Source organism: Chelonia mydas, chromosome 5 (assembly GCF_015237465.2).
Source record: "Chelonia mydas isolate rCheMyd1 chromosome 5, rCheMyd1.pri.v2, whole genome shotgun sequence".
Classification (NCBI taxonomy): Eukaryota; Metazoa; Chordata; order Testudines; family Cheloniidae; genus Chelonia; species Chelonia mydas.
The window spans coordinates 129,624,217-129,640,078 of record NC_051245.2 but is presented as its reverse complement, the minus strand read 5'-3'; the positions used below and the strand labels follow the sequence as shown (position 1 = coordinate 129,640,078).

Genomic DNA, 15,862 nt, shown 5'->3' with positions numbered 1-15,862 from the left:
GAGGAAGCTGCACCTAAATTATGTGACATGGCCATCTGCCTTCTATGATGCTGCAGCAGACTGCGGTGATTTAAGAAATGAAGATGTGTTTCAGTACAGTACTCCTTGGGGCATTTATTTTTATACAAAATGCAAACAAGGTCTTCCCATTTTTTTCTGGGAACATGTAACACCACTGAGAGTTATAGGAATAAAGCCAGTGTGGAAAATAATGCTGCTATCCACTTGGAGGACCACAATATACTTCGCTGATGAGTTATACAACTATCTGTGAGACGACAGCAAAATGTTGAGTATATCAGCATTGTTCCTGGCTCTGGAAACAGTATTGTTTAGTGGTGGTCTGGACAGACTAGTGGAATGTAAGGATATCACTGTTTGCATTGTCTGCAAGAACTGAATCTGGGACCTCTGAATCTAAAACCCCAAGCCCCTAATTCATACAGTAAAGGGCCATAACCATGAGCATGGAGGAAATAGCAGATTCATGATCTTCCATATATGGTTTCTTCTCTAGAGGGAGACAGAACCACATTGGTAGCCTGGGTTACATAAAGTCATTTGGCCCAGTTCTTCTGAAAGGTAGTGTGGCAAAGAGGAAAAGATTTATAACTGTCATATTAGAGAGTGGGGTTCTATTTCTAGCTCTCTCTGAAGTGAGACTCAGAGGGCACACAGTCACTCATCTGTAAAACAAAGGACTGACAGTTGCCTGTAAAAAGGTGTATGAGACTTTGGCTAATAATGGTTATAAGTATGCAGAAATGTTAACAGTACGTCAGAAGGCGAAGTGGAATACATCTGATTGTCTCCAGACAAGCAGCTCAGTGCCCACTTCCTTGAGTACAGACTATTTTGTGGGGGAGTTTGTCTCTCATCAAAATCACGACAGATCTTGCAACTGCAAGAGTGAATCTCAAGATGGATGATACTTGACAGGTCTTCACTGTACAGGTTGGTGGAGGGAGGCTGAAGGCATTAACAGATGGATAGTGGCAACCTGAGCTTTTGGTAACCAGGACGGGTAGGCCTGGAGGCTCTTGTAAATTTTTAGCAGGGTTTAATTCATTTGATCGTCCCAGCAGGTATTTACAGCTACCACCTTCCACATCCACACATTTGCCCCATATTCATGTGCCCAGCTAAATCTAGTCAATGTGTCTACTAAAATGATCAGCAGTGAACAGTTAACCAGGGTGCCATTTGCATTGTCATTAGGTTTCAGAGTCAACAGCCAATTAAGAAAAATGGGATCAGTTCCCTGCTCTAGCTATACAAGTGCTAGTAACATTACTTTAAAAAGAAATGAAACCTCAGATACTAGAGCACAGTTCTGCAGTAAATTGTGGCTATGGAATCTGCCCCAGAATTCACCAAATCAGAAACGTGCATGAGCGCTTATTTCACATGGTAAGGTATGTTCCACCGCCAAACACTCTCTGTATAAAGGAGACAGGTTTGTAGGACAAGGAGAAGATCATCATGTGATTAAGACAAATTATTCCTATGGGGGACGAGCACAAGGGCTGTTCTCACAAAGACGACTTTCTTGAGCCCTTGCAAGTGCACAAAGTTTAAGGACGTCAGAAAAAGAAACATATTGAGACTGACCAGTTCTTCTTCATTCTGTGTCTGCTGGACCTGACAGTTTGCAATAATACTCAGTCAAATGCTAAACTGCTACAGGGAACAAATCTACCTAGAATGTATGCGCTAAGAACACACATAATTTAGACCTCCTATGCCAGAGATATATACATATATCTGTGTCTGTGTGTGTGTGTTTTTTTAAGAGGAGGCAGGAAAGCAGTTTGACTTTCCACTCACTTCTAGAAAGAGAAGCCACAGGTTTTAATGCTCCGTCATGGGATCAAGAGGTGCTGGGCCAGATGGCGGAGGAGTCCAGTAATAAGATACACAGACTTTCACTTCCAGGTCACTGGTAATCAGGAGTTCTCACCTAACATTAATTCAGGGGCCTATGTGAACTGAGGAATGGTGCACACATGAGAACATCACAGACCTCACCATCATAAATGATACTCTTTACTGGCAACATTAAAGAGGCTAACCATCAAATAGCCACGGCCACTGAACTATCTTCTCACTACAGGTGGTTCCAGCTGGTAGTGACTGAAGCCACAGACAAGGTGGAATAAGACAGACTGTACTGCTTACTATGCTCTACTGATACAGTGGACTTTGTTCTCCAGCACTGCCACTTGGCATCTTTCAGAAACATTAAATACACTTTTAAAGGGAGGAAGAATAGGCAGTTGGATATTCACAGTTTCTTGAACTCCTAATTGTCTCATAGGAACATAGTAGGCGCCAGTAAAGAGGAAGCATCAGAGGAAGGGAGAAATTAAAGCTCTCTATTAAATAGTTCTGGGATTCAAACTAAAGAAGGGAGCATTCTCTAGAGCCTACAAGAGAGTTCCAAGGAACGAGACATTATTTACATCTTCATAAAAGGTATATAAATAATATCTATAAGACTGCAAAGGAGGAATAGCCGAGATATCCAATCATGGTTGCCACAGCAACTAACTGGATTCAAAAATGAGATTAAGAAATATTTATCTATCCTACAGTGAGTCAGAGAAGCCTTAAAGATGTATTTTTATATTCAGCTGCAATCCTTTATTTAAAAAAAGGCAGAATGCTGCCCAAGACCTTTTGTCTTTTCTGCTCTCCATTCTTTATCAGTAGATAGAAGCTTGAAAGAAAATATTACTGATTTCCTTTTCCTCTGGTACACAGCAATTCTCTCTCCTCCCACAGATTTCTAATGGAGCTTAAAAATGAGTGTGGCTTTTTAGCTTACTTTCTTTGCAATACAGAGTCATTGATGCAAGCACAATCCGGGGAGAGAGGTTCACTGGTTATACTCCCATTCCCAGGAGCAGAATACAAACATGTTTCGTGATTTTTTTTAAAGACTAGTTTCTGTTTTCAATATAAGTGTACCAGACAGTGCTGACAGATGCAGACAGTTCTAGGCTACTGTGGAGGAGTGCCCCCAAGACCTCCATGCAGTACTACTCAACCATAAATAATCAAACCAAAACATCAGTTATATCTGTTACAGCCATTCAAAATTGTACTTATATTCAAATAATGGCTTTAGGCTATATGAGGTCTGGCAGAAACCAAGAGGTGTAAAATCAGTTTCTCCTTGGCAACATGCCTTTAACTAGGAAACCTAACAACACAACCAGGAGCTTCAGTAATAATTATTCCTTGGCTGCGATTTCCTTAATGGTTCTCGGGAGTGAAAACCAACATTTTCTAACCTTTGCGCATTTCCACAAAATATGGAAAAAATGTACAGTTCACTCCACATTATCTCCAACACATCTGTTTTTAGGGCAGGTACCAGTGATGTGCTTCAAAGCAGTGCTTTGATTATTATGTGTACAGAAGAAGAGGCCATTATTGCTCAGACCAGAGACCACTGAGGCAATAGTTTCTCCTATCTATAGCTGCTTCCCATTTCTTCACAATAGCTGTGTGCATTTTACTTTCAGACCCATCCCAAAGAAATCTCTATGAAGTCAGCAGATTAGGCCTTCTGAACCCAACTCTGATAAGAAGACTAATTCAGTGTGTCTTGCCATTTCAGTTCAATTTTCAACCTACTGGTGTAATATAAACAGTGTGTGGTAGCTCTTGGCTTGTGCTCAAATCTGCAATACCCTCAGCCTCAACTCAGAAAGATGCCTGAATGTGACCTAATCAGCTTGATTTTTTTTAATATTTTCATTCAGGTCAGCCCCTACAGCAGACTTTTCTCCTTTAGTCTTTTACTTCAGTAACTGCCCCAGAAGTAGCATCCACCTGGACCTCTGCTGGATTGGCCTGGCTACAGACCTCTGCAAGTGAGATCCAGGCCAAGATGTTTAAAAATAGAAGCCTAATTCTAGGCTCTTAAATCCACATTTAGTCATTAGTGGCCTAATTTTAAGTACTGAACAGCCAGCAGTTCCCACCAAGGTTAATGCTAGATGCCACACATTCAGCACTTTTGACAAATCAGACCACTTGTTTAGATGCACGTGGCTAATTTTAGGTTCCTACTTTCAGACATTTTGACCCGAGATTTCACAGCACATGCATATATAAGGCACTTTTTGGTGACCAGTGTTAAATACACACAATGGGACATGATGAGGAAGAAAATGAAAAAAATCTAATGGTCTTAAAAAATTATTTTAATTCAATCTGGCCAACAAGCAGTATGTTCATCCATGGTAACTGTACGATTACTGCATGGAGTCACTACAGGGCAGAGTTCAGGTTGTTTGGGTCCTTTAACTGTGCATTTTCACACATTAGTGTGTTTGGATTTTCAATTTAACCTGAAAAGTTATAAATCCAAGAAATTGAGAGTTGGTTTTGGGATAGTTACGATATCCCTGTAATGTTTATCTTAACGTACATATATGTATTTCCAACGTTTCTCCACCTTAATCTAATTCTTTTCTGGGAATATTATACAACCCTAACTAAATACAACAATCATTAATTTAGCTTAATTACAATCCAGTTATTCAGATGTAGTCTGTGCACAAGATTTCAATGGAGTTCAAAAAATGCAGAAAGTTTGAAGAATGTGTGATTCCATTATGAAGATCATCTGAGACATTACAAGGTCTGACACCAAAGAAACACAATTTCTTAAAGGCCCCATTCCGAATTAATTTCAATCTAGGTTAGTTAATGGATTTACTTTCAAATTCTCAGAAATATCCTGAATTCGGTGGATGCCATAATTTTGGCATGGACACACTATTCTTCATACTTAAGAAAAAGGTTGAATCTGCTTTAACCCAGACTCAACTCAACCTTAACTATGGAGCTGTAACAAGCACTATCATAACATTTAGAATGCAGGCAGTAAATTTCCAGCAAGTAACAAGTTTAACTGAATCAAGCTTTGGATCCTAAACAGTTGATATAGTTTTAAACAGAAGTACCAGCAGGGGATGACAAGATTTCATAACTGTATTCTCACCATCTTGCATAGTGTTCATCAGTGATCTTGTACTCTGGTTACATTTTTTGTGTGTGTGCTAATTTATTTACAACATGAAAGCTCAGTTTCGATTCAGCATCTACTTCAGTTAGAATGTTAATAATGCAGAACTTCAAAATAACTTCACAACGCCCCTCTACCATGTACATTGGCCAAACCGGACAGTCTCTACATAAAAGAATAAATGGACACGGATCAGACGTCAAGAATTATAACATTCAAAAACCAGTAGGAGAACACTTCAATCTCTCTGGTCACTCGACTACAGACCTAAAAGTCGCAATATTACAACAAAAAAACTTCAAAAACAGACTCCAACGAGAGACTGCTGAATTGGAATTAATTTGCAAACTGGACACCATTAAATTAGGCTTGAATAAAGACTGGGAGTCGATGTGTCATTACACGAAGTAAAACTATTTCCCCTTGTTTATTTTTCCCCCCTACTGTTCCTCACACGTTTTTGTCAACTGCTGGAAATGGCCCATCTTGATTATCACTACAAAAGGTTTTTTTTTCTCTCCTGTGGTAATAGCTCACCTTAACTGATCACTCTCATTATAGTGTGTATGGTAACACCCATTGTTTCATGTTGTCTGTGTATATAAAATGGTCCTACTGTATTTTCCACTGCATGCATCTGATGAAGTGGGCTGTAGCCCACGAAAGTTTATGCTCAAATAAATTTGTTAGTCTCTAAGGTGCCACAGGTACGCCTGTTCTTTTTGCAGATACAGACTAACACGGCTGCTACTCTGAAACTTCAAAATAGTTTACCTCAAACCTAAATGACTGGCCCAAGGTCACACTGAGCGAATATGGATTAGAAAACAGGGATCAAAGCCCTTGAGTACTTTTGGCTGACACTTCCCTGCAATAAGTGCTAGACTTCAGATACCCTGGTCTAAGTTTACAAGAACCAAGGCAATTCCATTTAATGCCAATTTTAAAACATTTCACAAGCATTTGTTTTTTATACAGCAAGTGCCAAGGAGTTTTGGTTAGCCTGGATCACCTTTAGCACAAGATGCAGTACATTTTAGCAAAGCATGTAGCCTTTGGTTCAGTTCAACAAAGACAGTCATGCCGAATATACTGTAGTTATCACAGGATAATAAAGGAATTTTGATTTCCCAGCACAAGTTAGACTTACACAGAAAAACAACACCAGTCACGCACAGACAAGAGAAAGACACTAGGCTTAAGTGGCCACGTTTAAATATTTCAAGAGGCTCTGATGAAGAAATTTCTCCTACTGAATCCTTCACTTTAGTTGCACTAGAAGGCCACTGTACATCAGATAAGACAAAAATGAGAGGTAGCCAAAATTAATACGATAAAATAAAGCCACCCTCAGATACTTGAAATTGAAGAGTTAATGGAAGTCTGCACCTCCAGGCCTTCACCAAAAGGGGCTCCAGGCAAACAATTCTCTGCTTTGTGCTCAAAACAGTAACACTGTCACTATTAGCTAATGAGCAGAAGTGTTCTGCCATGAGATGCAAAAAGATCAAGTGCCAAGGTTTAAGGGGAAAAAACCACTAACCATAGTAATGACAGCTGAATAACAGAACAACGAGAAGGGATTTTTGCCAAATATTTACATTTGGCTTCCTCACCTTTTAAAGTCCCAAAGTTGGTCACTTATCAGAGGGCTTTTCTAACACTGCTGCTTAACTCTGTTATAATTATTCCAGAATGCCTTAAGGTGGTGATATTGATATCACCATGGATAACAAAGCAGCACAGTTCCGAGGGGGGAGGGGAGAGAGGAGGGAATTGAGTCAGTTTCATTCAACAGTATAGTTTCCCTTATGCTTACCTTACACAAGATACAATAAGAATGTTGAAAAACAGGGAATTGCACTGCAGTACTGAATGAAAACAGGATTATTACCCACTCATTGGCAGACACTATGCTCCAGTGCAGTTCAATAGCGGTACTGATCTCACCAATCCAATACTTGCAAGAAAGACTCAGCAGTGTAGGAAGGCTACCTGGAGCAATAGCTTGCAGCAGCTTCCAGAATGCAGGGGCAGAGGTCCATACAATGTAAAACCCCTTTGGTCAAGTTCCTGTTAGGTCTTGCCTTTTTTCCTTCTTTTAGAAAATGAACTTTAAAAAGGACCTTCATGTAGATAACAGGGCAAGGAGAAATGGCTACTGATAGTTTTAGTTTTATAAAAATACTAGAAACTATTCCCCTTGGTATTTCCCATCATGTTTTGTCAATTCAGTTTTAGTTCTGCTAAAAGGCTAAGGCACCTTTATCTTTCTCATATCTATGAATACTAAACAAACATATTTGGTTCCAGAGGAAAAAACAGATGTGCTTTCCTCATACCATTAGTTTCTGCAAATTTCTGAACATCAGCCAAAGTTTTTAGCTCTTTCCTTGGGCAAGCTGCTACACACAGAGCAATGGATTTGATCTTCCGATGTACCAGGTCTACATTGCATGGATCCAAAAAGAACACATACCTACAACAGGAAAAACAAACAAACATGTGGCTGAATTATTTATATTGTAAACGACAAACTAAAATTTGTTTCTAGCAGAAAAATTCTACCAAGACATCAACAAATAATGTCAACCATAACAATAATTTCAGGATTCCTTATTTTAGGGCAATGCCACATAAGCACATACAGAAAGAAACTATCAGAGGTTGAATGTATGCACTGTAGGGATCCTTGAATGTACAGTCTGATATTGTACAATGGGCATACTCTAATACATTTGATCAGACTTCAGTACATTCAAGTGGCATTGTTTGTACAGCCTCAGCACTTCTATTATAAATGAGCTTCCACAGTTATAAACAGGCTGTGAACATTAACTCCTGCTTGAAACTTAACTTGAAAATCTCCAGTCTTTTCCCCTGAAATACAAAGTGGAAAACCCCCCAACAAAGGCTGTATGTATACCATAAAAAGAAATGAAAAGAAAAGAAAGCTCAAGATGCTTTAATAAATGTACGTAACTCAAATAACTCAAGCTTTTTGTTTCAGATTGATTTTTCACACCACTAGTCCATAATATTGAATAGATCATTTTGGTATTTATTTAGAAGCATAAAAATTGTTCAGCTATTTCAGGTAAATGTATCTACCGTGTAAGTGCAGTATTTTAAAATATCTCCTTTCCATGAACTCCATCATGATTTAAAAAACACCCGAAGTTGTGAAATGTGCATTGTTTATCAACTCCCTAGCAAACATCTCCTTCCTATATATGTCTTATCTCAAAACCTAACTCTGGAGCTGGTCTCATTCATTCAAAACGTTAAGAACATGAACATTGTTCTATTTCTATTAAAACATTTCTATTTAAAAACATTGATGAAAAATCTCTTCTGATTTCAGAAAGCCTATTTCATCTCATAGTACACTTGGAGACAGTTATAAATTGTTTTGTAACAGGTACACGATGAAGCACACTAGCAAAAACATTTTTCAGTTGATCCAACTGTTGAAATGCTTCTCAGCCCAGTGCACTAGCAAAAATACCATTACAGACCATTTAAACGGTTTTACTGGTTTTGATAGCTTGAGATTAACTTTGGGGGGGGGGGGGGGCAGCAAAAAGCACTTTCTTGCTAAAAGTGAAGAGGGACTGAAAATTGTCAGATCCTCAGTAAGTTTTACACCACACTCCTTAAGGAAATACTTCTGAAACTACAGTACTAATAATAGACCGCTATGGGAAATGCAAAGATGTCCACATGTATGTTTATTGTTAAATAATCAGAACAGGCTACGTCTAATTCATAGTGTCAGATAGTGGGGACAGAAAATACCACAGGTCATACAATCTGACCCTTTGCATATAGGCTTTCTACCGTCCCTGGCTTTTCTCACATCATTTTGACTATATGCAGTGATGGTGCCTCACTCTGGGTAGTCGGTTCTATTATCCGATTTCAACGTACAAAAGTTATTACTATTTAGCCTCAATTTCTCATTTCCTATTTCACGTCCTACCTTCTGAAATGGAATCAATCCCTGTCATCATTTATATTAACTTGAATGTATTTATAAACTGCTCATGTTCTCCCCTGAATGTTCTTTTTCCTAGTGAAACTGTAGTGCTTTCAGTCTCCCTAGGTATTAGCCTCCTCTCCTTGGATCATTTTTTAATTTCTGTCTCCCCCGCATACTATATCCATCCAATACTCTACAAACATTAGGGGCTGTGACACAACTGGAAACTGTGAACTTCACATTCTATCTGGCAGCTGTTTTCAAAGGTAGCTACACATAGTAATACATGTGTATTAAGCCTTTGATTCCCCATTTCTCTCAGCAAAAGCACAATCTCCATGATTTAAAACACTTTTGAGTAGCTAGAATTGAAGATACTAATATTTAAAAAAAAAAACAACTAGAAAAGTAAAATATACAAGACAGGTGGTAATCCTAGTCTTATTCCCAGAAGTGGATACTTTCACTCAGATACTATACCATGAATAATAATACAATAACAGCACAAGTGAATCAGGAATCCTTTGGCAAGAGCAAGTTAGGACAGACAGTCCACTCTCTTTGTTTACTTGAGTTCTTGCTATTAGTAGCGAGGTATAATTTCAGTGGAAGGGGAAAATTACACAGATTATTTTATGAGGAAAATCATGTAATTCTGAGCTTGGTCCTGTAATTTACAGGGATAGCATAGCTCTATGGTGTCATCTACATTCCTGACAGAAGCATTCTGTTAACGTATCATTAAATAGACACATATAACCTAAACACTAAAGTACTCCTTGGTTTAGAGTACGTTTGACAGGCAAAGTTTTCAATACAGCTTCAGAATGAAACTGGAAGCTATGGTGGAGCCTACAACCTTAAATCATACTTTTTGAGAGTTACTGAGTGCTTCTTGTGAGGTGCTGAACACCCTTCAGCTCCCACTGACTTAACTGAGTCATACTCAGCACCTCACAGGATCAGGCCCTAAGTTAGAAAAAAAAGTTGACTCTGGAATTAGAAAAGCAACGTAAGTTCACTATGCTGTCTAACACTGTCACTTCTTGGGTTCCTGAGATAGGGGGACTCTTGGACTTCTGTAGGAAACCTACCTGAAGTAAAATACTTCTTCTGTCTTCCTCTAAGAGGGACCCCAGTTCATGAACTGACATGGCTTGTGTCCAGAAGAGCAACTTATTCAAGCGTTGCCTCTCTGACTGTTGTTTCATAAGACTTTTCTGCTCCTAGCAGAGTGAAACAACTGGCAATTCTCATACTACTGGAAGTTGCAATTGTGACAAAATATTTGAAGTCACTTTGTGTTCCTGGATGAGACTGGTTAGGGATGATTTTATTCAGTTGTTCGAGTGCTTTTTTGGGTGATGCAACCAAATAGTTTAACATCAAAAGGGAATGCATAGATTGTTTCTGGAGGCACATCCCAGAACTCTGACACATACTGTTGGCAGGCTATGGTGGTTGCAGAATAGGGATCCAGACCAGAAGATAGTATTTCACAGGCTCTTGTACAGGAAAGCCAGAGTTAATTTAATGGATCTGAGCTGCTTAGAATTCCTGTCTGTACTCCTGAAGAGTCTCTTGGATGAAACATGGAATAGGGTGACTGAGAGGGCTCTACATGTTGATATTATGAATTTAACCATTGCCCTTAATGTAATGGGGAAAGAAAGATTTGGAGCCACTTTTAAAAGAGCTCTTTATCTTCTAGTCTAAAAAATCATCTGGAGACCCTGCTCCCTTCCCTGTGATCACAGTTTTCCTGTGACCAGGAGTAATCTTGGCTGAAATGAACAAAGAAGGTGTCAGTTCTGAGAACTTGAGTCTGACAACTTGACCAATCAACTTAAACATGTCACAGCTTTGAGTGGATCTTGATAGACATCTTCCTCTTTACACTGAGCCATCACAAGAGATTCTCCTATGAAGAACACTGGGCAGGGCGACACTGGAAACTTCAAAGCGCTCTCGCGGGAGCGCTCCTGCGGCAGCGCTTTGAAGCGCGAGTGTGGTCGTGCGCGAGCACTGGGAGAGAGCTCTCCCTGCGTTCCCGGTACTCCACCTCCACGAGGGGCTTAGCTCCGAGCGCTGGGAGCGCGGCTCTCAGTGCTCGGAGCCTGTTTACACTAGCACTTTAAAGAGCTCTGACTTGCTGCACTCAGGGGGGTGATTTTTCACACCCCTGAGCCAGCAAGTTAGAGCGCTATAAAATGTAAGTGTACACAAGCCCACTGTTGTGTTCTGTTAATGCTTCATATCATGGAGGTCTTGAGCTAGAGAGAGTTGGTAGGAAGGGTCTGCTATTTTTAATGGCTAAGTAGAATCAGGTCAGTGAGCTCATTAACATTGCCCTGTAAACGATTACCTGAATCCAACTGACTGTTCCCAATGCAGATCGGGAGAGTTCATTCACTTCTTCTAATTATTTAAATGACCACCTATGGCAGCTAGTTGACTGAGCACAAAGCTGGTTTCAGTTTTGTTTTCTTCATGGCTTTTCCCTTTCTGAGGTGAGGTTTGGCTACAGTGTGGGAAAGGCTCGGTGAAAGATGTCAGAAGAAATCTAAAGCACCCAGGGACCTTTGGCACCAATAAAGATCCATGGTAAGTCACTACAGAACCCATTTCAGTTCTGCCTAAAGAACTGTGAAATTATAGTTCCAAACATGCAGGATACAAGTAATCCAAAGTACACTAGTTAAGTCAGCCACGCAAACAAAGGTAATTATTTATCTTACTTGGGCTGGTTCAACTTACTTCAAGATTACACTACAGGAATAGGAAAATAATTAATTGTACCATAATAAACCTATACATACTAGATGTGTAAATTTTTAGTTGGTAGCACTGTACCTATGCTTTAAAACAGCCAACATACTGGATTAATGAAATTACAAGATCTTCGTCAAGTGTTTTCATAATCCAAAACATATTTTTTTCTATTGATTCTTAAAACATGTTTTGGATTATGAAAAGAGGGAGGAGAATTACTTATAGAGGCAAAAATACTTGATTAAATTGATGTAATTGTGGACATGCCCAGTTTTTGGTCAACCCCAGTAACTATCTGGAATTTTAAACTCTTCATCGGTAGTGCCTATGCCTACATCTATAATTTTTCTTAAATTTCATTCAAAAGGTAAATTGCAATATCAAAGCTACAGGTTTAAATATTCAGAAATCAGAATATGAAAGTTCAAGTTCACAGCGAAGTTAACTGCTGAAGTGCATATCTTGTGGCATACATTTAAGAAGCTTAAATGTAGACAGGTTTCCGAGGGGTAGCCGTGTTAGTCTGTATCAGCAAAAACAACGAGGAGTCCCTGTGGTACCTTACAGCCTAACAAATTTATTCGGGCATAAACTTTTGTGGGCTAAAACCCACTTCATCAGATGTGAGGACAGAGTCTCTCAGACCTTAGAAGACAGGTCAGTCCTCGCTTACAGACAGCCTCCAACCTGACGCAAATACTCACCAGCAACTACACACCACACAACAAAAATACTAACCCAGGAACCAACCCCTGCAACAGACTCCCTGGCCAACTCTGTCCACATATCTAATTAAGGGACACCATCATAGGACCTAATCACATCAGCCACACTATCAGAGGCTTGTTCACCTGCACATCTACCAATGTGATCTATGCCATCATGTGCCAGCAATGCCCCTCTGCCATGTACATTGGCCAAACAGGACAGTCTCTATGCAAAAGAATAAATGGACACAAATCAGACATCAAGAATTAGAACATTCAAAAACCAGTAGGAGAACACTTCAATCTCCCTGGACACTCAACAACCGACCTAAAAGTGGCAGTTCTTCAACAAAAAAACTTCAAAAACAGACTCCAACGAGAAACTGCAGAACTAGAACTGATTTGCCAACTGGACACCATCAAATTAGGCCTGAATAAAGACTGGGAGTGGATGGGTCACTACAAAAACTAATTTCCCCTGCTGACACTCTCACCTTCTTGCCAACTGTTTGAATTGGGCCACCTTGATTACATTGGCCTCATTAGCGCTACAAAAGTGATTTTTCCTCCCTTTGTATTCACCCCTTCTTGTCAACCGTTGAGAATAGCCCACTTCCACCTTAATTGAATTGGCTCGTTAGCACTGACCCTCCACTTAGAATCACAGAATATCAGGGTTGGAAGGGACCTCAGGAGGTCATCTAGTCCAACCCCCTGCTCAAAGCAGGACCAATCCCCAATTTTTGCCCCAGATCCCTAAATGGCCCCCTCAGGGACTGAACTCACAACCCTGGGTTTAGCAGGCCAATACTCAAACCACTGAGCTATCCCTCCCCCCCAAAAGAAAATTTGGAACGCTTCACAAATTTGCGTGTCATCCTTGCGCAGGGGCCATGCTAATCTTCTCTGTATCGTTCCAATTTTAGTGTATGTGCTACCGAAGCAAGCACACACTTGGTAAGGCAACTCCCATCTTTATATGTGCTGTGTATTATACCGGCCTCTATTTTCCACTCCATGCATCTGATGAAGTGGGTTTTGAAGTTTACATCATAACAACATTGATTTTTTTTTTTTTGGCCGTGGGTGGGTGGGGGGGTGGGTGTGTATTTTTATGTCTTACTTTAAAAAAAAAAAAAAAAATCTGAGCTACCATAATATATGTTTTTAAATTAAGATGAAGTCACACAAGGAAAGAAATGGAGAGCAAATCAACCGTTCCTTCACATGACCAATAGGCTTACTGGGCAAATGCCCGATTATGCCACCCATGCCTGTTCAGTCATGGTGAAAAATAGTTAGCAGAAGTTAAATATAAAAGTGAGAAGAGGCAAAGATATTGTTTTGCATTCCAAGTATCCTGTGTTCTTCTATTTTAAAACCACAAACAGTTAACCTTTAACTGTGCAGCAAGCTAGCACAATATACAAGTCTGTCTTGGCTTAGAGCATTTTGTATGTTCCTAACTTTGTAGATTTCATTGATTTCCTGCCATCTCTCAAGACATCTCTAGACATTTAAATGAGCACTGTGCAGAACCACTGTTCACTGCAATCGACAAGCATTTCATTGCAATAATGGAGAGATGAATTCAGAAGTTCATCCAATTCATACCAATTCTGGGTGGGGCATATAGAATTTAGCTCATGTATTTTCTCTGCATGTACGCTGCAAACTTCCCATTTGTCCATTTGCTACCTGCATGCACTGAGTAAAGAGCCCATTAATTAAAGTCTTTGCTTCTGGGGGATCATGAGAATTTGTTAGCATTTGAAAGTCACTGGATGACAATTCTCTGAAGCAGGGTATTTCTTCTTGTAGTTTTTTAGAAGGATATATAGTACCTTCATTCTGCCCAAGCAGCAAGACTGAGCAGGTCAAATACCAGTTAGGACTGGCATTTGAACAACTTGTACCTTGTCAATGTGTTCATAATTTTGTTTGCCAATTACTCTAGCACATCAAGATAATTTTAACCCCATAATCCTGGCAAAGCTCTAAAAGGCAATGAACCTCTTCAGAGTAGGCAGATGGGTCTGGAACTGGCTGTCAGATCCTCACTGCACTCCAAGGGTTTGTCTCCCAGCGCAAAGCATATTGAAACTATGCTGTGTTCTTTTTGTAATCAAGAAAAGGCAAAGTCAATTTTTGGCACAAAGATGTGGCTGTGAAAAAGCTACAAAACTTAAGTCAGGATACTCTTTCAGACTTTGATGTGTACTCAGCTAATCATTCCACTCAGAGGACCCCCCACCCCCACAAACACATATTATAGCTCAAGTTTTCCCAAATAGTGTCAATTTCACTTCCTCATTACATTCCCTACATGTTACTATGATTTAGCAGGAAGACATAATGCTATTTTACAGATAATTTAACATGTCTGCTTCTGATTGGAGGCTAAAGATAAAATTACCCTATAAGAGGAGGCAAATGGAAATATCTTCAGGGATCCCCTGGAAGTTTAGAGCAAGAAACTCTTTCTTCAAGGCTTAGTTTACGACAGAGAGGCTTGGAAGAAAAAGCTTATTTTCTCCAGACTGTAAAAAGCATTACCATAAAATTTAGATGAGCGTATGAAGTGATCCCGTGCATTGTACCTCTGACACTACAAGAACTCAGTCTGACAGAAACAGATGCTGATCAGATGGGGCCCTTTTTGAAACAATTTCAAGACAGTGAAAAACAAGGCGGGGGGGGGGGGGGGGGGGGAGGAATCACGTGCTAATATATAGGAATTGCCATACTAGATCAGACTAGAGCTCTATCTAGTCTAGTGTGCCGGACAGTATCATATGCTTCAGAGGACTGTGCAAGAAACTCTATAATGTGCAGATATGGAATAATCTGGCCATAAGGAAAATTTTTTCTTATCCCCAGGCAGGTAGTAGTGGTCTTATGCTCTAAAAAAATCATGATTTATACCACTTAATTTTTTTTAACCATGTGACATAATCGGATGTTCTTGTTAGCCATACAAGAGTAATCCTTTTCCTGAACTCTAGGCCTCAGTGATATCTTGTGGCAATGAGTTCCATACATTGAGAGATACTGTGTAGGTAAAAAAAAGGTATTTCCTTTTATCATTTTTAATTTGCTGCCTTTCAGCGTCATTAGATGTCCCTTTGTTTTATGTGAAAGGATAATACAATGAAGTACTCTTCCATGTGACAGCTGATAGAAATTAGATTTGAGGACACAACGTTCTCAGATATAAAAACCCCCATGATTAATTGATCAGTGAGAAAGTGGTCCAATGCAGTCATACACCCCTCTCATATACTTTTTGAAATGCTGCTTGTGAAATGAGCAGCAGATTGCTAACTCAAACATCAGGTGATTTTATAGGATAGTTACCAG

The 15,862-nt window shown here is 39.6% G+C and overlaps 1 protein-coding gene and 1 non-coding gene across 3 annotated transcripts in view; both read right to left on the bottom strand.

Annotated features, from left to right (window-relative positions):
* Positions 1-15,862, bottom strand: part of SLC44A1 (solute carrier family 44 member 1) — a 97,448-nt gene that overhangs the window by 40,391 nt on the left and 41,195 nt on the right. For both annotated transcript variants that reach the window (XM_037902334.2, XM_037902333.2), the window contains exon 4: positions 7,384-7,520. In XM_037902334.2, coding sequence (XP_037758262.1) covers positions 7,384-7,520 — 137 coding nt within the window. The remainder of the gene's footprint in view (positions 1-7,383; positions 7,521-15,862) is intronic.
* Positions 13,346-13,452, bottom strand: LOC114019047. The gene has a single exon (XR_003564192.1). It is a non-coding gene; the product is annotated as a U6 spliceosomal RNA (small nuclear RNA).